Source organism: Abramis brama (genome assembly GCF_963993115.1).
Source record: "Abramis brama genome assembly, chromosome: 12".
Lineage (NCBI taxonomy): Eukaryota > Metazoa > Chordata > Actinopteri > Cypriniformes > Leuciscidae > Abramis > Abramis brama.
In genome coordinates, this window is record NC_139974.1 from 4,627,833 (window position 1) to 4,651,923 (window position 24,091).

A 24,091-nucleotide genomic window follows, 5' to 3' on the forward strand; every position below is an offset into this window, starting at 1 on the left:
GTGTGTGTTTGCCAGGGTTGGTATAGTGATCTGTTGTCTCTATCATATTCTGGTGCCGGGATATACAGTAGTTGGAGACACTCAGGGTCTTTAAACACTGTCCAAAGACACACAGATACAGTAGATGATAGATGATATATGACATTATCCTTGGACAGTCTCATCACTCTTCAACACACTGTCTTAATAGAAAACCTTCTCATGTGGGATTTATTTTCATGTTAAATCAGCCAAGTTGATTCTTGTCTCTGTTCTATTAAAGTCAGTTTAAGGGTGACAGATCAATCTCACCGGAGTCCAGCTGTGTGTCCATGAGGAGTGACGCGTCTATGATAGAGCCAATGAGATTTGAGGGAAAACCCACATCAACTGATCTGAGGTACAACATTTCATAGATAGATAGATCTTCTCGAATTACATGCATGAAGACTTTGGAAAAAGACTATTTGTTGTCTCTCAGACAGGTTTGTTCTATGCATTTATTTTAATAGAGGAAAACAAGATACATTTATTGAACTGATTCACATAGGCCCTGAAAAATTAAGAAAAAAACTGCTTCGTATTAACCCTTGTTCACAAAGCAGTCTGGTGTAATATGATTAGCGCAGACCAGTGTTAATTTTGACAGCAAATTTTGATTTAGTTTTAGTCATAGTCTTTTGACTAAAATGCCATTTAGTTTTAGTCATATTTTAGTCATCTGAATTGTTTTAGTTTTAGTCTAGTTTTAGTCGACGAAATACAATAAGATTTAGTCGACTAAAATATAATGGGTTTCAATTTAAATGCATTTATTTAGAATTGCATTTATTGCATTTAACCCAAACCCATATACTCCCGGAGAAAACATAAGCCTATATTAACCTGCTAATATATGATTTTAAAGTTTAAACGTGCAATACAGATACAGATTTAACTACTGTAACTTAAAAAAAAAATCTTAAAATTAAATCAAACCACTTTTATTTTTTTTATTTTTTTTTATTGTAATATTTTGTTCATGACTCTATTAACTCTTTCCCCGCCATTGATGGACATTTCCAGCTTTCCGTTGTAAGACAAACTGAAACACAAAAAATAAGGGGGAACCACATCCAAGTATATTTGCCAAACAACAGTTCAGAACAAATGCATACCAACAAATTTTTTTTTAAAGAAAAATACAACCACACCAGAAATCAACAATAGGCCTACGCCACAATCACCAAAAAACAGCTCCAAAGAGTCCTTCACTATCAACTTAGTCCATAAAATGTCCACACAGAAACAAACTGATAATATGGGAATATAGATAATGTGGGTGTAATGAATATAAGGAACCTGTAATCCCTGTAATCCAAAGATCAGTTCAAAGTCAGTTCAGTGGCGACCACAGTCTCGTCGCAGCGAATAACTCACTCAGACAAAAATAGTTGAAAAAGTTGAAAAAAGGGGGAAAAAATATAATCCACAAGGGTGATCCAAACGAAGAAGAGTTGATGCTGGTGTAAAGTCTGTGGTGAATGCATAGATTTCATAGCCTGGAAATCCAGACCTAAATCTAAAAGATGAATGGTCTGGGGTCGAGTAATGAAACCCATGCCCAGCTCGAGGGGCAGCACCAAGTCAATGTAATGACTTCGACGTCACAGTGCTGTCATCATCTGTTTAGCTCGCCTCTGGCCCGCCTACGTATATCAGAGAACCCGATGTGATTGGTGCAGCTCAGATTGAGGGGCATATTTAATGACACCAGAGTAACTCGCTGAGCAAATTCAACTTGTGCTCTCGCGAGAACTCTGGATTTCCAGGGTATAGATTTCAGGTAGCACCTGACCAAACAAACACAGTTGATGAAATATATGGCCTACAATGACTCATTTCACATAAGAAGACACAGTTGCGCCTGCTTCCATTTATCTGTGATTGCAAGAATGCATAAAACAACTATATTCTACGATCTTTGTTCTTGTTCAGAGGCTCAGGGCACTGTTTAGCCATAGAAACAGGTAGATGGAGTAATATTCCTATGACAGAGAGATTCTGTAATTATTGTAATCTAACTATGAATACCTATGTTACTGAAGACAAGAAGCATTTCTTGTATGACTTTTCTTTGTATGTAGATTGCGTAAGAAATATTTGGGTGATCTCACACTAGGTGATGTTTGTATTAATGTGTCACAGGTCTGTGAGTCGAAGCATGCATGGAGATTGGCATCGTATATATCATGGAATGAAGAAAAATGTAGAGAAGAGTGTAGAAGAGAAATTTCAGAGCATTTCTATTCATTTTCCACAAAATTATGCAATTATTGTGATGTGAGGAGGTTTGAGCGATCTCTTCGTCTCACTATAATGTGTTCCCTTTCGAGGAAACTCGCGTTGCGTCGATGATAATTTGGGAACGCCTCCACGTGATCGCATCTGAAGCACACGTCAACTACTCTGATTTTGTTTTATGCTTTAAGTTGAACATTTTGTGAAGTGAATGTTGTATTTCGATAAATACTTAAGAATACCCTCCTGTTCTGTTATTATTTTGTGCCAATAGGTTTTGCTTAGTCTTATGTAACTTTATTACTCTGAGTTTGATTAACTTAAACCATTTAAGGCAATCGGTTTCCTCAAACCATAGTTGTTAAGACTTAGTTAGCTTTGTTACCCGAATTCAAACTGAATGGATAAAATTAACCTTAAATATTTAAGTTGAGTTTACTCTAAAGATTGACTAAACCAACTGTTACAAACCTCTTACGTCGAGGGAGAATAAGGAATGCAACATCAAAAGACTGACTGTAGTGAAAAACAATCTCACACAAACCAGTCAAATTTAGGTAAAGTGATAATTTATTACAGTGAGATACGAGATGAAAAGAGGAATACCCCAAGATACTTATTTACATAAATGTACAACTTACATACAAATCTTAACCAAGTAAAAGGTTCACAATAGAACGAGGAAAAGAGAAAAGAACTAGACCGTGCCAAATCAAAGAAAGACACAAAACAAACCAATCTTACTATATAAACAAAAACAATTTCTAATCTAACTAAAAATCAACATTGACCAAAAACCCAAAATTAAAACAAAAGATCTTCAGCGTCGAAGACGCCCTAAATAAACTCTTACTACATAAACTCTTGACGCATTATAGTCCTTCACGTTTATTGCGATCTCAAAATTCCGTCCAGTTGATAATACCTATAATATCAAAATCGACTGCTGGCGGTAGATCCTTTTCCTATTTAGCACCAAAACTTTGGAACAATCTTCCTAACATTGTCCGGGAAGCAGACACACTCTGTCAGTTCAAAGCTAGATTAAAGACACATCTCTTTGACCGAGCATTCACATAATATATTATAGACTTCTATAATTCAATGATTAGGCTGCATAGATTAGGTCAGCTGGAACCGGGAACACTTCCCATAAATCCTGATGTACTTGTTACATCATGAGAAGAATGGCATCTACGCTAATTTTAGTGTCTTTGTTTATCCCGAGGTCTTCCCGCAGCCTGCCGGATCCAGGCCGTATCCAGATCTGATGAAGGATCTGCGCCTGGACCCAATGACAATGCAGTGCTGAAGTGCCAACTAGTCTCTCCCTATGGAGGATCCCTTTCCCACTCTACAGATAAAGCATCGTCGGGAAAACTCAATTTGCGTATCTACCCCGAATTGATAAAATAAAATAAAATTCTTAATCAAAACTATAAGGAAACACCAGTAATTTGTTTAGGCTTGGTTTGTAGGGAATAACAAACCTGCACACATATATTCAAACGCACATAACTATAGAACCAATTCTTAATGTGCATATGAACGCCATCAGCGTTTCTCACAGGATCGCGTTTTAAGTTTGTGTAGAGAGAATGGTGTCGTCTTGGCGGCCCCTAATTTAATAACAAATGATCGTTGCGACGGAAGCGAATCAATCAAAACTAACTTTAGCTGGAAAATAACTTTATTAACCCCCTGGGGTCGACAATCGCGCCGGCTCGATAGGCTCGCTTTTTTTTTAATCAGTTCAAAAGAGATTCATTTTGCTCTGTTGACTTTGATATTACAAACAAGTTTCATACATCAATCGATTCTGTTAAGTGTGTATTATTTTTGTGTATACTCACAATAAAAACAAAGTGTTGTGCTTTTTGCCAAATAAAGAAAAATAAACATGATGTGAGTTCTGCTTTCTCTCTGTCAGTGAAGTCCATTCTGAAACGCGTCCGAAAACTCAGCGAATACTCAGTCAAACAGACATACAGACACACAGGCATGAAGCTTGAATTCTCTTCTTTTAAACAGGGCCGTATTAAGACAGTGTGGTGCCCCTGGGCACTATACCTCAAAAGGCCCCCACCCCAATCAATTATCAATTCATTGACAGCGTCAATTCATGTTTGCCCAAAAATAATAATAAAAAAAAGTATTTTACTTGTGTAAAAATACTTTCTCTCTCTTTTTCAAATTTTTGACATTTGTCTTTTAACAGGAAAGGAAAGTGGCATAATTTTGAGAATATTTTGTGCTGTTTTATTTAGAGATGCACCGATTACAATTTTCTAGGCTGATTCCGATTTCCAATTTTTCATTGAGTTTGACCTGATGATACCGATTTTAGCCAATTCCGATTTAATTTTTTTCTAACCACTTTACAGCACACACAAATATTTATTTTCGATCTTTTCTTTAACCCTTTCACGCGTAAGTTTAAAATATTCTGACACCCCCACCCCCAGAGTGAGTTTTTTCAAGGCGAACGTTCCCTTTAATGTTTCCTTGGCGACGCGTCACGCGATACACCGCAGCCACAATATTACTGTATGACAGATGTGCCGCTTTTATTTCGCTTTTCCTTTTTTATTCAAAATATTCACAAACTTGCTTACCATGTCATCAACTAGCCTATCTGATATTCTGATTCTCAAATACGTGTAAGTGAGTGTGTTTGGTCGTTTAAAAACCTTTATAAATAATCTTGAACTAACATGAGATGGGCGCCACAATGTTGTCCTGTCAGTCGGATGTACAGCACGTGAATTCATCAGTTTCTCCCGAAATAAATGCAAGAAAGTGGCCGGTGAACCGAGAAGAATAGAGTAAACTTTATAGTTACTTCCACTATGTTTTGTCTTATATGAATAACACATGTCGGCAATTAAATTTTAAAAAATTGTTATAGCTGCTTCCACAGATATCAGTGTGTCTTTTACAAACTCCAAATGTATTGTTTTACTCGTGCTTATGTGTATTTAAATATCTGAAACCTAAAATAAACATTATGAGGTTGAAAACACTGCTTAAGGCCTCATTATACTTCTGCGTCGAACTCACGCCGTAGCCTCTACGCTGTAGGCAACGCGTTGGTTTTCATTTATACTTCTGCGTCGTTGTCCGCGTTGACGCGCAATTACACTTGCAGAGGGAGCATGTGAAACCCGAGGGAGGGGTTCTAGCAGACCAATCACAGCGCTTGTGTCCGCGTGGAGTTGACGCGTTGTTACATTTTTGGAGAGGTGCACGTCAGGGTACGCCGAAGGGTACGCGCGCTGCACACAGCCTACGACATAGCTACGGCGTGAGTTCGACGCAGAAGTATAAAACAGGCTTAAGTCGTGATATATGACAGCGCTGAACGCGTCCGACTCTGGCTCAGCGCCAGCCAACGCGCGAAAGCACAGTTTGAATCGGGCAGTTCTACGACGTCACTGAACATTCTAAATGTGGCACCGTACTCTCAGGGGCACAGACATTAAAATCCCATATGAGACCATACCGCTCAAAAGGTTAATCATGCGGCGCCCGAATGCATTATTTGACGGCGGTACCATCCGAGATGCTAGTACCGTCTCCACAGTTAGCTCCGGCTTCGCTGCTATAGTGATGTTCTCACAAAAAAAAAACTTTCGATCCCTGGAACATTTTGAATTGTAGCTAAACGTCTAGCGACTAGCGTCCTTGTCTTTCTTTAACTTTCTTTTTGCAAAACCACTCAATTGACGTCTGTCCATTTTGGATTTACAGTAGATTCATTTTTTGTAGTCCTTAAAAAAATTACACATTTGCGCGTACTTGTTGTGGACCAACTCAACTCTGACAGATTGGGGAGGGAGGGAGGGGGGGAGTGATAGTGGTCATGTAATCTTTATTTATTTATATTATTATTTATATTATTATTGTTATTGTTAAATTAGTGTTCATAATCGAGTTATGTATGGTCTTTCAAGAATTTCAAGTTAATAATATAACAATTTACGAAAAATATTTTTAAAGCTTGTGTCATGTGGTGCCCCCCTAGTGGTTGTGAATGGTTGGTGCCCCTGGGCACTGGCCCAAGTGCCCTTATGGATAATCCGGCTCTGCTTTTAAATGAAGTAATTTATATAAAAAACTAATATTCTTAGTTCATGTAATCTGTAAGAAAAGAGCGAGATGTCAGTCGTTCTCATCTCATCTAATTATTTTTAATGTGACCCCCTCCACGGAGAGCGCGCGCTATTCAAATGCAAATGACTGAGGCAATTGCAAACTGTGAACGCAAACTGTGAACGCCCCCATATCAGCTCGAGAAAACACAAGTTTAATCAGATCATTGTACTTGTTTACACCGTCTCGCAGCGCTGTGAGGAATAATACTATCGTAATAATAATAATGGAAAATGTACCTCAGAAGTGCGGGTATTTCGAGGAGCAACGGATCCGACTGAGCTGAGGAATACTGTAGTAAGTTTTTTTCCTTCTCAAGTGAATCGCGTTTCTGTGTGTAAATGAATGAACGGCAGAGATGCACGCTGTTTACCACAGCTCGCAAAAAAGACAGTTTAAATTTGAATCGCGTTTCTGTGTGTGAATGAATGATGATGTTTTAGCGAACTATTTTTGTCAAAAATAAAGACATCAACTAAGATGTTAGCTGTTCCAATGTTGGCTATATTCAAACAAATGAATACATATGATAAAATGTAGGCCTATAATCATTTTTTTACAAAGAAAGAGTACACTTGAAATATTGTTGAAATTGTAATTATTGTTGTAATTGTAACCTTTTTAATAAAATAGCAAAACATATTTACAAGATAGATGTAAGCAAAATGTTAAATGGTCAATATAAGTCTTCTTCTAAATATATCTTTTGTCCTTGCATTCATTCCTGTGGCTCAGTCAGTGTCACACCTGAATGAATGGCTCATTATGCAAGACATTACGCATAATTGGTGGGACATTGTATTCTCAGGTGTAAACCACTCCTCGTTCACGCCCCCCTCGCATATTGGCTTTCCAAGCAAAACCTGTCTTACACAATTTAAATCAATGTATTGTTTTATGTGAACGATAAAGCAAGACTATTTTCACATAATTTTGAAGCCAGAACTCAAAGCGACAACATCCATTAGTCAAAAGTCTTGTGGACACATATTAGTATGAGTTTTGTGGTCTTATTTCAGCAACTTTCATTTTTATTTTTTTCAATAACCAACCATAAACATTATTCTCTTAAAAATACAAACATCTACATTCATGTTGCTCACATATTATGGTAGCCCTGTTTGTCCTATATAGAGTGAATTTACACCTTTGCCATTATCATGTTTATAAATAACTGAAAAAAGCACAAATGTCAGGGCATGTCAACATCCCAAGGGCCCCAAAAACACCTTAGACCCCAGAGGGTTAAAGAACTGCTATAAAGCCAAAACAACCTTACCTTAAATTATACGTTTATCTCTGTAAAGCTGCTTTGAAACAATCTACATTGTTAAAAGCGCTATATAAATGAAGATGACTTGACTTGACTTGACTTGACTACAAACCAGAAAATACAAAGAATGTTACGTGTCGCTAAACTAGTGTTTATACACAATTGACAAATCAGTGTGGCACATGTACATCACGTGATGTAACAAACTGCTCCGAGACACGAAGATTGAGGATCCAAATGCTGTGTTTTAATGAAAGGGTAATCCACAACCGTAGTAAAAGACAGGCAAAAGGTCAGAGCACAGTAAAACAGTCCAATCAAACAAACAAATCCAGAGGGTGAGACAGGAACGGGAAAACCAGGAACATGGAAAACAGTGGAAACGCTCAGGAATGCAGTGTTACAGGTACAAGGCTATAATGTGAAAACCAGGCTACAATAGGGCGAGTTAAACAAGGTAATGAGACACAGGTGGATGCAATCAGGGCTGATGAGTCCAGGCAGTGAGTTATGGGAAATGTAGTTTGTGAGGGAATGACAATAGTCTGTTGTGGAGTGCCCTCTGATGGCTCTCAAGGGCACTCCAGCTGGTGACCGTTACAAGTCTCACCTGTTCTTTTCTCTTCCCCATTCTTATCATTCTGTAAGTTACACACACATGTGTGTGTGATGATCACTTGGGTTTGTGTCTGTTGATTCTGTTGAATGTGATTGTGTCTGTAGAGGCTCTTTATTCTCCATCAGCTGATCCAGAGAAGGTCAGACTAACATCTAAAACCTGTAACTAAAACACAGACAGTCAAATATGTGCGACATTATTGCATTATCATACTCTATTTAATAAGTTCTAAAATAATGAAGGGGAAAAAATTTGAGAAACAACAACCCCAGACATATGATAACACTGGACGTAACATCAACACTAAAATATAAGTGAATTTACTCACAGTCACAGTGAGGTAATAAAAAAGACTTATCCTAAACACGTAATACATAACAATACGACTGTAAAGTTCAACAGGCATTGTGCTGCTTCTAAATTATATATAATAGCACAAAAAGTAACAAAACTACAATTTTACCAAATTCCATTTCAAAATACATCATTAAAAAATACTAATGTATCCAAAAATGGTTATGGCATTTATAAAGCAACTAGTTCCTTTAAAAATGTATAGTGTTTTTTTCCTCAATACACATTGTTTTAATCAGGTACTCAAAAATGTTGTTTGCAGGAGATGCAGCGGCACAATGGCGCCCTCTTCTGTGTGGAGCCGTTGTGCTAAAATCATTCTTTAAAAATGTTCTTTTATTAAAACATTATAAATAGTCTAAAGCTTATTGTTAAGAAAAAAAGCTTTTATGCTTTTTTAAAATGAGCTCAAAATTTTATTTTATTAATTCAAGTGATGTGACAAGGCAACAATGCTAAACAACAATGTTGGCTGAGAGGGCAAAATGCTCCACCAAGCACAAACTTGTTATTTCTGTCTAGGAGAGCATTAATGCACAGATGTCCACGATCTGAAGCCCAGGGGGTAATACTAGCTGCTCAAAAAGATTATCTTTAATGCAGCTAGTATACCTATTATGCTTTTTCACTTTTTCAACTCTCTTTAGTGTGTAATGCTGTTTGAGCATAAACAGATCTGCAAGGTTACAGAGCTCAAAGTCCACTACAAAGGGAGATATTTTATTTAACAGAATTACAACGAATGGCTCGTTTGGACTACAGCGGGTTTTTTTACGGATTTATGAAGTCATAATGTTCCTCATTTAAATAATCTCCACAGAATACACATGAAGTTGGCGAGGCCTGGTTGAGCTGCATTAGAGAAGATGAAGAGTGTTGACGCTGTTTTTTACACCCCGGAAAACGTTTGTCCAAAATGTACAGAGGTTACATTTATTTTTAACTCTGTTCCTGAACATTATAACCATAACATTTGTCTGTGCACTGCACATTTTACGGAGAACAGCTTCCAGAAGAGAGTTTAATTCAGGCTATACGCACAAAAGCTTCTCCTGAAAGACGGAGCCATTCCCACTTTGTCGGGACAATCTGTTTATGGACCACAACTTGTAAGTATGTCTTATTATTTGTATTTGTGTTTTTTATTAAGAGTTCCAATTATAAGTTTGATGTAGTTGCTTTGATAGCTATGATGTAAAGCTTTGCCTCCGCTATCCTGCTAACTAACATACCAGTACTGATGTAGTGTTTACTGGTGCTTTTGTAAGACTGATATTTTCTAAATTATTATTCATAATTTTGTGATCGATTACTGTTTGTATTACCATAGTTTTCCAGCAAATATGATTAAATGGTGGATAACAATATCTATAATAAAATTACAACAAAAAAAACATACCACTCTGAAACTGTGAAATCTGTTCAGCACGATCCTCTGGTTCGTTAACATTGTCAGGGTCTGAATCAGGGCTCGACTTGGTTTGAAATCACCGCTATCGTTAATGTCTACATCTGAGAGCAGACGGTGCTGTACGCTTTTGAATCATTCTCGTGGTCCTTTGAAATTGAGTACTTCACTGTTAGCGATTAAGAGCACAGACAGTTCATCTGGGAAATCCAATATGCTTCAGGTGGAAGGGGGGAAGCTGGGAAGAGAGCACATTTATTTATTTATTTATTTATTTATTTATTTATTTATTTATTTATTTATTTATTTACTCAATGTTTAACGATTTTGTAAATCTCTCAGTGCCTCTTATTTTTCTTACTATGTTCTTGTTTTGTCATCATTTATGTAGTTGAATCCGTCCTTTGATTCTGTACTAGATTCTGTAGAGGAGATTGAAAGGTTACTCATTCAGTTTAGCATCAATCTGATGTTCAAATCATGATGTAACTTCACCTGTTTAAATGCTTTAAACATAATATTTCTGCTCATCCACTGATCTTCTCTTACCTGTGACTGTCATCATGATCAAGATTTCTCCTTCAGAGTCCAGAACCTCATATGTTCCAGTGTCAGTGACTGTAAAATTATTAATGATCAGGTTATTATCTCTAATGGTCATTCGATCTCTCCTGACCCCGTGGCTTCTGCTCCAATCCTCCTTTCGCCCTGTGCTTCTTTTGGCCCAGTGCACAACTTTATCAGCGTTGATCAACAGAACATCCAACTTCAGTTCCTCACCTTTCTTTACAGAGATCTCATCTGAGGAGAAACAGAGACATTCATCATTATTATAATGGTGTTAATCAGTCAAGGCCATACGAATATTAATTTTTAGGATTGGAGACCAAATGTAATCATTTAAAAATCCACCACTGTAAAGCATTTATTGGATTAATTAATATGAATATTAGTGTCCCATTCAGCGTGTTTTCTGGTTACAGGCCTGTGTGCAATACTAACACAATTATTAAAGGAAAACCAGAAAGCACATGCTGATGGTTTGATCAGTTTTGACTTTACCATGAATGCAGAGTTGATACTCCAGGGTTTGTCGCTCCAGATTTGTCTGATCATTAGTGTATTGGACTCTCAGAAAGTATTTCCCAGCGTCACTGAATCTCAGATCCTTGATGATCATGTTACATGATCCTTCTTTAAATACTCGTCCATTTTCACTCTTATTCACACATTTTTCATTCTGACAAGAAATTATGCTTTTTAACCTGCTTAAATCAATATAAACAATCTGACACAATAGTGGCAGTTCCTGAAAATACAGACAGTAATATTTATTCAATAAAGTATCAATACTAAAATATATATATATATATATATATATATACAGTAGTCAACATTTGAAATGGATCAAAAAGTTCATCAAAGTTGTTTAGTAGAATCCGTTCTTCTCTCTCCCTTTACAATATTTCATGTTCCACTGGCAGCCGCACAAACCCCGAAGCATCACAGATCCACCGCCATGTTTAACAGTCAGCAAGATGATCTTTTCTTCACGTTCTTCTTCCTTTTTCTCCAAACACACCTTTGGAGATTGTAGCCAACAAGTTGAGTTGTAACTTCATCAGACCACAGTACTTCATCCCAAAAGGACTCTGGCTTATGGAAGTGTTTTGGAGACCTCAGACATTGGGTTTAGTGATGAGATCACAGGTCAGGTTTCTTTCTGATGACTCTTACATGCAGATGATGTGTGTGTGTTCAATCTTCTGCAGATCCTTAGCAGTGATTTGGGCCTTTAGTTTTGTGATCCTGACCAGTTTACAAGCAGTTCTAGTGGAAAATCTTCTCGGTCTTCCAGATCTTCTCCATTCCTTCAGTTTCTTAATGAAGTGTAAGAGGAATTTGCTACCAGGAACATAGATGGGGTTTGAGTGTCCGTGTTATTATAGCAATGTGCTCTTAATGTACTGAGAATAAATAAATAGCATTGATTTTTCTCAGCTGATCTACATTATTAAATTTAGGATAAATAAATTAGAAAAATATGATTATTTTAGATTTTCAGCTGTATTTCACTGTCCTATATACTCAGAGTTTGTTTGTTGATTTCCTCATGTGTTTCTCCAAACCCAGACTCCATTATAACGGTAAGATCAAGCGTCACTATCACACACTGACCGCAGGACTCTCTCTCTCTGTCCAGTTTATCATTGGCCTGTTCCTGCAATCTTGAGCTCTCAAACAGAGTTGAAGCTGCTGAAAAATATCTGAGTGAAACATAATATTTCTTTAATGCTGGACTGGCTGTCAGCTCCAGTGTTTCTGTCCTCCACTGTGTATTTTAATGCTGATGTGTTTTGTTGTAGAACAGCGCCACCATGTGACATCAGCTGACTACTGCGGCTCTGAGCTTCTCTGATGCTGATAGTGATGTTGGCAGGGGCGTGTCTAGAGGGGGGGCACGGGGTAGCACCGGCCCCCCCTGGAATATGATCCCCCCCCCCCCCCCCCCAACATCATTGGGCTAGATTTACTGTCAACATGACAATGCCCAACGCCATTGGATCAGAGCGCTGTCAATCACAGCTTGATTAGCGAATCGCAAAGCAGAATCGCTGGTCCGCGTTTTTCGAACAGGAGAGAGAGACACCTCGACACGTCACTGTTTATGGTATGCACACTCAATTACAGTTGAGAATGAAAAGATTTTTTATTTATTAGAACAAAACTGTGTGGTCCAATAAATGCAGTGCCACATTTAATACCATCTAGGCTATATTAGGGCACAGAGCATTGCAAATATTTTTGAAATCGTGCTTAATGTTTTCTAAACAAGTATTTATTTCCAGTTGATTGGTTGGTTCAGGGGGACACTATCGCTCGACTGCACTGTCTCTATGTCGTGTTCAGAACACCTCACAGTTTCACATGAGAGAAGAGCAGATATTACACACTTTACACACATATTCTCACATTATTTACAATCCCATGTGATAAATATTAGATATGTTAAACTATTTTCTTGAGCTAGCATGAAAACTATATCTAGTGATTAAAAAAGACTTCTACACAAATGTGTGTATTTTTCGTCTGCAGATCTTTCCAGTAAAGAAGAGCAGAAAAGGGCTCCGTTAATATTTTCTCCAGGATCTGAGCAGCTTTGACACTAGATGATGAATCAATCACCATCTGAGACCGATATGAGCTAAAGCCTGCTGTGCCAAATCTAAATGAAAGCATGTGTGTATTTTGCACAGTTCTGATCTCAGACCTGAAGGCTGTTTAACAGTAATCTAGCAGTCATAATAAGAACAACTGATCCCACAAATCACCATTTTTTCTGCCATCAGATCACCACAGTAAGAACTAGATTCATGTCAAAATTAGCAACTCAGTTAGTTAACAATTTCTTGGTATTTTGTAATTGTAATGTTATTATTAATAACCTTTAAGTTTTGACTTGGTATGAGCAGATCTAATTCTTTCATTAATTAAAATACATTATCTTAAACTTATAATGCCTTCATCACTCTAATATTCATCAATCTAGGTTTGGTCCATGTAGTTTTGCGTCCATTCCTTTGGATAATGGGAAGAAAACCATAATGGGAAGAAAAAAAAAGAATGATTTTATTTCAAATATCATGTTGAATAAGAATAAGAAGAACTGTACACAAAAAATGTTGCACACAAAATAAAAAATTGTTTGTTTGCACAAGTTTGCACAAAAATGCACAAGTTTGTATGTAGACGTCGATTTTTTCTCGGGCCGAATTATAAATAATATTTCTCCTGCACTTTGGAATGAAAACTAGAGTCATGTCTGTGAATCATAGGAGATACAAGAGCTGATTTTAAGACAGATATTGCAGAGCTTATGCTTTTCAACTCGAACAGCCACAATTTCATGTGTATGAACTGTGTATGAAACAGATAAATTGACCAAGTTTTTACATTTGTACATTGTCAGAACTGGAGCACTACTAGCCTTTCTCAACTGAACTGTGTATGAAACGGATGATATGAGCTCGAGCAGATCTGGCAACCATGATTTACTGGGAGAATGAAAGTGATTCTAGATTTCCCAACTTCCACATTCTTATCAACTCCATTTTACTCTCAGAACTACGATTCTTTTTAATCAGTAAAAAATGAGCATTAAAGTGTCTAGTGATGTTTACAGCCGCTTATGCAGAGATTTGAGAATCTGTGTCTATAACCTTTGATTCTGATCAAGGAGAGTCTTCAGGTGAGACGCATAAAGCCTTACATTACCTTAAGAAACCATGAAATACTTAAAGTAACATAGTTAAAGTTCTTAATGTAATATGAAGTTCTTGATCTTATTATTCAAATCCTTACTGTTTTTGTTGGACATGTAGTTTGATTATAATTGTCTGTGTAAATTAATGTCCAGTATAAAGTGTTCTGTGACAACCTGCCTCAATACCAGAATAACATCAGATGAGAAGGGCTTTCTAGAAATAGCAAACATGCAATCAGTTAACATTGTTTGAATTTATTCTGTTAATGATTTTAAACTGTTTAATTAAACATTTAAAGAAAATGTAAAAAAAAAAAAAAATAATAATAATAGGAAACATGTTATCAAGGAAATAAACAAATATTGCATGCTATAGCCAGTTTGTAGTTTATAAGTGCATTTATTGCAGTATTTGTGGGTCCAGTAGAAGAACATGTAAAGTCATGATATTTTTTATTGCTTATAGACATAAAATGATGCTAAAATGTTAACATGAGCGGGTAAAGTGACATTAGCTTATCAAAATTCAGCGCAAACAAATGTTTTGGAAAAGCAGCAGGAAATTCAGTCATTTTGGGCCTCAATAATCAGAAAAAAGTCCTGAATAATTTTATTTATTTATTTATTTATGTATTTATTTATTGTGATACATCAACTTAAACTAGAAACCTGCAAGTTTTGTAATTTTAACATTCATTTACATGACCCCAAATCAACTTATAAACCATAAGTGTCTATATATATATATAATTTTTTATGTCAAATTATTTTATTTTCCTGTAAATTCTTCATATTTTTTCCAGGTTGTGAGTTTTATACTAACACACCAGCTGTATACTAACACACCAGCTGTAATATATATATATATATATATATATATATATATATATATATATATATATATATATATATATATATATATACAGTATTTAAGTGTTTATCATATTCTTGCAATTCATCATTATCACAGCTTTTTTTAACCAATAAAATAATGGGGGAAAATGTCATGGTGGAATGAGAATACAAATATGAGACTTCAGTTTTTTTTCTTTCTTTTTTTTGTTTTTTTTTTCTTCATAACATACTGTAACGGTCATCATCTGGAGTGCCCTTGAGAGCCACCTGAGGGCACTCTACATCAGACTATCATTATTCACTCACAACTACATTTCCCATAATTCACTGCCTGGACTCATCATCCCTGATTATCACATTCACCTGTGTCTCATTATATTGTTTAGTTTACCCCATATAAGCCTGGTTCACCTCATCATTCCCTGCGAAGTCTTGTACGTTATTCCACTGCATTTCTGAGCATTTTCTTTGTTGTCGTTATTCCTTAGTTCTTGATCTCTGCCCGTGTCCTGGTTTTCCTGTTTCTGCCTCACCCTCTGGATTTGTCTGTTTGTTGGATTGCCTGCCTGTGTATGACCTTTGCCTGGATTTTGACTACGATTCTGTATAACCCTTTAAATAAAACTGCATTTAGATCCACGACCTTTGTGTCTTGGAGCAGTTCATAACAGATACATAATCAAGATTGTTGAAAAAAAAAACTTGTCAAAGTTGCAAATAATTTTGTAATGTATTGTATTTGAGTGTGTGTGAATGAGTGTTTCTGATCTCTTACTCGAGCAGCTTCATGAAGACTGAATGAATCATGGACGACACACACACATTCAGACATGGAGATTCTTCTCCAGGATTCAGGTACTTCAATCTTCATATGATCTTAATGTTATAGAAGACTCATTTTCTGCACATAACAGGGTGTTGTGTGTGTTTGCCAGGGTTGGTATAGTGATCTGTTGTCTCTATCATATTCTGGTGCCGGGATATACAGTAGTTGGAGACACTCAGGGTCTTTAAACACTGTCCAAAGACACACAGATACAGTAGACAGCTAGATGATATATGACATTATCCTTGGACAGTCTCATCACTCTTCAACATACGATCTTAGACGATCTTCTCATGTGGGATTTATTTTCATGTTAAATCAGCAAGTTGATTCTTGTCTCTATTCTGTTATCTCTGTTCTATTAAAGTCAGTTTAAGGGTGACAGATCAATCTCACCGGAGCCCAGCTGTGTGTCCATGAAGAGTGACACGTCTATGGCAGAACCAATGAAATTTGAGGGAAAACACACATCAACTGATCTGAGGTACAACATTTCATAGATAGGTTTGTTCTATCCATTTATTTTAATAAAGGAAAACAAGATACATTTATTGAATTGAACCACATAGGCCCTGAAAAATTAAGAAAAAAACTGCTTTGTATTAACCCTTGTTCACAAAGCAGTCTGGTGTAATATGATTAGCGCAGACCAGTGTTAATTTTGACAGCAAATTTTGATTTAGTTTTAGTCATAGTCTTTTGACTAAAATGCCATTTAGTTTTAGTCATATTTTAGTCATCTGAATTGTTTTAGTTTTAGTCTAGTTTTAGTCGACGAAATACAATAAGATTTAGTCGACTAAAATATAATGGGTTTCAATTTAAATGCATTTATTTAGAATTGCATTTATTGCATTTAACCCAAACCCATATACTCCCGGAGAAAACATAAGCCTATATTAACCTGCTAATATATGATTTTAAAGTTTAAACGTGCAATACAGATACAGATTTAACTACTGTAACTTAAAAAAAAAATCTTAAAATTAAATCAAACCACTTTTCCTAAAGTAGAAGACAGTCTTTTTTTCAATGAATGATATATGAATTCTTTATAACTACTTGCATAGGCCTACATCATTCTCTATTCTTTCAAGCAGGCATATTTATTTGTATGAATTAAATATAATTAATCCTTATTAAAGCTATTAACAAGCAGTGTATGCTTTTCTTTTTCTTTTGTTGCTTGATCAATATTAAGGACACAGACCGCATTAGGTTTATTACCCACTGTCACTTTAAGACATCGGATCATGTCCAATGACATGCGGATCCATTGCACTGATGCACATGCCATACACTCACAACTGTTTAAGACATAACCGACAAAATTTACGTGAATACTCTCCAAAACGGACATTTAGACATAATGTTGTGTGTATTTGTCCATTCAGACACGAAAGAGAGCTCAATTCTGTACTCGCGCGCTGTATAGGTGTCTATGTGAATGGCTTCGGGTCGGGTGTGTGCGCACAGAAAACCGTACCGAATAGAGCTTTTTTTTGCGTCGTCACTCTTATTCAGATCTACATGTCTGCTCTACTCATTCTCCCAGACGTTTACATGTTTTAACGTTTTATGAGACACACATGCCAACTCGTGTGCCGCTGGGTAGATCAGCACGTCACAGTACAAATGTGCGCATCTACCACAAACGCAGGACATCAGTTCTGACTGGATCGCTTTCCAAATCGTCACTATCTAACATTTTCGTCTAGTTTTTATTCGTTGACAAAAATGTCAATAGATTTTCGTCATAGTTCTTGTCATTCAAAACTAGTTTTTATTTAGTTATCGTCTCGTTTTCGTCTGTGAAAAAATGTTGTTGACGAAAATAATGACGAAAATTATTCGTCAACGAAATTAACACTGGTGCAGACATGAATGATTTTAGGTAACTTGAGGGGCAGATTCCCATCATAATCAAAATGAATCCACTGTGTCTTCAGTGGCTCAGTTGCCGGGAGTAAATGAAGAGTCTGATGCTCACTCTTACATCCAACATCACACCTGGCTTTCTTAGTAGGGAACTGGGGCATTTTTCTCATCACTACAGCTGCTCCAGCACGTAGAAAATGGCGGACTGTGTTCAGCTCAGTGAGGGCGGGGTCTATCAGCATTAGTGGGCGGGGCCAAGGCGTTTTGTGACGTCACAAAAAGTAGCATTATGATTTATGGAGATTCAAAAAAGAGGAGTGGGTGGATTTTTACCATTAAAGGGTGGTTGTGTACACAGGGGCGGATTTAGCTAAAATATAGGAATGGGGCCCTATATAATAGGTTGGTTTCACGTGACGTCACATTGCTGCTTCGCGAGATCACGGAATTCAGATGGAGGGCAGGAAGTGAAATAGCTGAGGACCTGCCATCTGAAAAAATGCCCATGTTTTGTGTAGTTTACGGCCGCTCCAACCATTCTAACCGAGAAAGGGGAAAGGGGTTTTAAAGAGTACCAAAGATTGTCATTCATAAAGGTGACAGAACAACGTCGTAAAAAGTGGAGTTTAAACGTACGTCTGCGGTCAGGAGGAGCAGAGTCTGCTAATGCCCGTGTCTGCAGCGAGCACTTCGTCGGAGGTACGTTAGCTAGCTAACTTGCTTTTTCTGTCTGTGTTTATATAGCATTAGGTTGTTGTTAAATGCGCATTTATTTAGTAGTGATTATTAAGTTACCGGTAGTCTAATATGGACTTCATTGGGACTTTTTAGGCTGCCCTAGCGCTTTGGGTGATGTTGAGTCGGTAGACTGGGCTCCGACGGTCAACCTCGTTCACCAAAAAACTAAGCCCAAATCAAGGCTATGACACATGGAACTGTCTGAGCATTGTGGTGTGGCTTACACTTGCCATATCATAGTTTTCACCCCAGTGCAGTCACAGTACTCTCATTTCAACAGGTTATAACAGTATTATTACGCATCTTGTATATTAAAATAATTTTTAGGGGGCCCTTGACTTTTGGGGACTCAAAGCGGTCGCTTACCTTTGCCTAATGGTAAGTCCTCCTCTGTGTGTACACACACTACGACAAACATTTATGTTCAAACACCATGTAAAGGTGAATTTAGCATTATAAGTCCCCTTTAACTCTTTACTCGCCATTGAGGGAATTTTCCAGCTTACTGCGTTTTCACTGTTATACGGTAGGGGGCGCTATTACACATCTTCTGAAAGAGTATTAAATCTCCTGATCAAAGCACAGGCGACGATGGTGCAAAAACTAGCGATCTCATATGTAATCATATGCTTATGTAAAATAACACGATCATCAACATTAAACAGCATATAAATCAAAACTGCCTAATGTTACTTAGGTGTTGATAAAAGAATGCATGAAGCTAGAATAAAACTGTTTTTTTTTTCGTTTTTTTTAAAGGGGAGGGTCTGTTCTTTCTTCTGATATATTGCATGTTCAGACATTCATACAAAAAAATAATCTGGGGGCTATGAAAATGTTGTGAAAATGGTCTAAAACACTGGCGGTGGCTGGTAACTTAAAAAAAAAAGCTGGGAAAGAGTTAAAAGATAACGTTCTCATGTGGAATTTATTTTCATGTAAAATCAACCATATTGGTTCTGGTAGAGAATAACTATTATTTCTATTCTGTTGTTGTATTAAAGTCAGTTTAAGGGTGACAGATCAATCTCACCGGAGCCCAGCTGTGTGTCCATGAAGAGTGACGCGTCTATGATAGTGCCAATGAGATTTGAGGAAAAACACACATCAACTGATCTGAGGTACAACATTTTTGTTTAGACAGACAGAGAGATCACAGACACACACAAATAATGCATGTATGGCATCATTTGGCAAGTATTCACTTATTATCAAAATACAGAAATAGGTGATGATAGTGTGTAAGCATGTATAACTCAGTGACTCACACTATTATAAAGCTCTGCAATAGCAGGAGTCGAGGGGAAGGGGGAGCAGAGCAAAAAAGAGACAGAGCAAAAGTTACAATCTTATTTTATCCTTTCCTGACCATGAGACTAAAACCCAATTGTGAGAAATTATGACCAATCAGATCATTCCAACTTCCCCCACCGTACTAAAGGTGTGACCATTCAGACCCCCAAAGTACACACATTTTGGCCTACAGGCCTTGATCACTATCAGCCCCTCTGTGCCTTTAGGAACTCCACATGGTCCAAAAAGGGGGTGGAAAACAATCAAGCAAATGTTTTGGTTCATTTCAAATATCTTGGATTATTTTCAATCCTACACTGTCAAACTCAACCAAACCAGATTCAACCAAACTAAACACAACTACATCACTTAAGCCCCTTTCACACAGAGATTCCGGAAAATACACGGATAAAGTGAACCGGGATTTGACCCGGGTTCGTTTGATTTTGGTTCATTCACACTGCCAGTGATTTTCCGGAATCAGAGAGTGCGTTCACACACAACCCGTAAAAATCCTGTAAAGACACATGACATCGATGCGACTTGTAATGTCTCAGCAGCGTTTTTGCTTATGAGCTGCGATTTTTCTCTACCACGTGTTGTAAACTTTTTCCTTCATCGAAGCAAGACCAGGAGACATTGGGATATCGTTCAAGCAGAAGTTATTCTTTATTGAGAACTTCGCATTGCGTTGCTGCAGTCATCCAAACAGTCTAATCTAATTACAGTATTCATGGTAGTTATACACATTCAAAAAGGGGAGGGATTACATAGAGGTGGAGACTCTGAACAAAGCATACACAGGTAGGGAGGATTTGATTCTATCAAGCGAAAACCGGTTTGGCAGGTTATCTGGCTTGCTCAAGAGAAACAGACCCAATCAGCATAACTATTCAAACACATACAGTATATGCTAATCCAATCAGCCTAACTATTCATCGTCTGGGACTGGGGCTCGAGCCATTAAAGACAAAAGGTGCATCTGGGGCTACTGGCTCGAGCCATTAAAGACAAAAGGTGAAACAGGAATTGCATTTTTGCTGAGCAGAATTATTCGTGTGAGAGTCATCTAACCTTAAAAGCTAAATACAATATTCTTCACCGTGATGTTATGTAAGGAAGCATATCTGAAATAGATTCTTAAATTTGTAATCCTTCACACGCTTGTGCATTTTTTTCTCTGATTCGATCATAAAGTACCGCATTACGTTCCGTTTCACTAGCTGGCGAACGATCCCGGCTTCAGCGTCATCACTACGACACGGCATTATTACGGCTTTTGTTCACACAGCGCGCGTTCCGGAACTGAACACGGCAATGTTACTAGGTCCCCAACCCGGCATCGATGCCGGCATCAATCCCGGGTCGTGTTTGTGTTCACACAGAAGGCGTTCTGGCAATTTCTCTGCAATTTGCCAGGATCATCGCGCTGTGTGAAAGGGGCTTTATTGGGAAACACAAACACAACAACAGATTAAAAACCAATGGTAAAAGATGGATGGATTGTTTCTCTGTGTGAGGTTTATCTACATGTACTGTAATATAATTAAAGGGTAACTAAACCCCTGGTCAGAGCCTGACTCCACCCACTGGCAATATTTGAAAATTGCTAGAAAAGTAGGCAGAGCCCAGTGGAGAGGGGGCGTGCATCTGAGACGTATCTCTCTGCAGGCAAGGGCGTGGTTAGCTGGTACACTCTGACGTCAGAGGGTACCACAACTTCCAATAGGAAAATTCAACTGCAGTAGCCACTGTTCAACCTGAAGAGGGCAGCACTCAGACGTTTTTACACCATATTTTGTCAAATTAAAACACTTTAAACACAAATGTAAAAAAAATTACTTGAATCAATGAACAGCACTAATAAAGCCCCATTCTTACAGATCATTCACTAAAAAAAGTTGGTTTAGGGTTTAGTTACCCTTTAAGAATTCTTGTCTCTGTTCTTTTGTTTCTATTCTATTAAAGTCAAATCCACAGGGAGAAATCAATCTCACCGGAGCCCAGCTGTGTGTCCATGAAGAGTGACGCGTCTATGATAGTGCCAATGAGATTTGAGGGAAAACACACATCAACTGATCTGAGGTACAACATTTCATAGATAGATAGATCTTCTCGAGTTACATGCATGAAAACCTTGGAAAAAGACTATTTTTTGTCTCTCAGACAGGTTTGTTCTATCCGTTTATTTTAATAGAGGAAAACAAGATACATTTATTGAATTAAACCACATAGGCCCTGAAAAAATATCAAAAAACATATCAAAAGAAACTTTTGCTGAGAACTGAAATCTCAAAAGGATATCTTCAAAACTTCTTGAGTTTATAGACATGCAAACTTCGGAAAAATACACATAACAGTTTCTTCAGTCACATTTTTAAACTGTCACCGTTTGGCATATGATGCAACCAGTAGCGTAGCCAGGAATCACAATGTGGGTGGGCCCAGAGAAAATCAGGTGGGCACAGCCTAAAATGCATCTTTTATCAAAATAGGCCAACACAACTACACCTGCTTGAATACACCACAGTTTAATCAGAGCACAAGCATGTATGTCATCATAAGCAGTGTTAAGAAAGAACATAAAGATAAGAACAGCATTTCCACTGCCCGCGGCCAGGCCACACCACACACACACGCGCATCTGACAGATGCAAAACAACACCATCATCAAATCAGCAGGACAGTGGACAGTGTGTAAAAACAATGCTTGGTCATAGTCTGGCTCAGCGGCCACATAAACCACGTTATATAAACAACATTGACTAGGCAACTACATAGTAAACGTAGATTGGCTTACTTTTGATGACTAGCTTATAACAGGAGACGACGGGGCTGGGGGTCGCACACAGTTTTAAATTCGAGCACATTATTCTCTATGAGTGTACACACACCGGCGGCGTCTGTCCGCTGCGCCCAGCAACGGCTCAGGACCTTGTTCAAAATCCTGCCGCGCCACAGAGCGCTATTTACATAGTTTTATATTAAATTTACATAGCCTAGTTTTATATTAAATTTGCATTTATTTGTCTCAAATCGTAGTTAATGTATATACTGACTTCACCCTGGGCTGCAATATACGTTTAGTTTTATATTCATTTACAGAAATCAGCTGCATTAATGAAAATTGCTGACATTATCGGATTTTCAGGTGAGAGTTGTCCTAGACGCGACGCGATGCGGCTCTGCGCTGCGCGTCCAGTATGCGACCCCCAGAGTTGAACACTGCAATGATTTCGTTAGTCCAACGATTCAGTCAATTCTCCTGAACATCTGCATTATCTTCCTCCTGTGGCGGCCGTGGTCTTTTGGACACGAACTTTAGTGTTGACCGTTTCATTTTAGTTTAACATAACGTAGCTAAACTTCAGTGTCCCTCTGTGAAATGTGCTCGTCGTTGTGAAGGGGGGATGGGCTGTTCGCAATCTGACTGCAAAATGCGCTACGCGGGCATTTCGTCATCACTATGACAACCAAACAAGAATCAAGAAACATTAAGATTTATTTTTATAGGTCAAAATTGTGATAATCGCAACATAATTTCCTAGGCTACCTTGTGAGGCCACTGACTAGATGGGCCTGACTGACAGGTGGGTGGGCCCAGGCCCATCCAGGCCCACCCGTAGCTACGCGAGTGGATGCAACAAACATAAGCGTAATTTGCGAGTTAGACATGTGGGACTTGTGCCTCTTTGCCAGGGTGAATATTGTCCCCACCACTTTTTGAAACATCTCGCAGCACGGATGTACCTAATACACACGAAACATCTCCAGCTGACTAGCAAGAGTATTATTTTCATTAGTTTGTGTTAATTTCATTCTGGTGCTGGAATGTGGAGTTTTTGAACTCATGCTGAGTGTGTGTTGCTGCTGTTATCAGTGTCAGAACGATCTCTTGTGTCTTCACACAGACAACAGACGAACACTTCAATTACATGATTAAAACATTAAATACAGACAGGGCCATTTCTGACCATCTATCTATAAATTGCAGAAATGTCTGTCTGTCTGTCTGTCTGTCTGTCTGTCTGTGTGTGTGTCTGTTAACCACATATCTCTCAAACCGTTAGTCCGATGGATTTCAAACTCGACAGGTGTCTCGCTACGGGCACGAGTAAGTGCAGTGCCAAGATTGACGTTGTTTGGTTGAGAAATGCTAAAGATATCGTTAA

At 37.8% G+C, this 24,091-nt stretch overlaps 2 protein-coding genes across 3 annotated transcripts in view; one reads left to right on the plus strand and one right to left on the minus strand.

Moving 5' to 3' along the window:
* LOC311093935 (protein NLRC3-like) overlaps nt 1–24,091 on the plus strand; it is a 92,428-nt gene that overhangs the window by 142 nt on the left and 68,195 nt on the right. Inside the window, exons 1-4 of one of the 2 annotated variants that reach the window (XM_084131614.1) lie at nt 14,155–14,306; nt 15,968–16,039; nt 16,378–16,494; nt 19,631–19,747. In XM_084131614.1, the coding sequence (XP_083987740.1) occupies nt 15,990–16,039; nt 16,378–16,494; nt 19,631–19,747 (284 nt within the window). In that variant the 5' untranslated portion in view covers nt 14,155–14,306; nt 15,968–15,989. Of the gene's footprint in view, nt 1–262; nt 380–14,154; nt 14,307–15,967; nt 16,040–16,377; nt 16,495–19,630; nt 19,748–21,887; nt 22,005–24,091 lie in introns of those variants that run through there. The other variant, XM_084131613.1, reaches the window with a different exon arrangement.
* Nucleotides 10,409–11,347, minus strand: LOC311094009 (uncharacterized protein). Its single transcript, XM_084131752.1, has 3 exons — nt 11,128–11,347; nt 10,615–10,866; nt 10,409–10,487 (listed from the first exon to the last, which is right to left on the minus strand). Exons 1-3 carry the CDS (start codon nt 11,243–11,245, stop codon nt 10,426–10,428), a joined length of 432 nt encoding a protein of 143 aa, XP_083987878.1. The 5' UTR covers nt 11,246–11,347; the 3' UTR covers nt 10,409–10,425.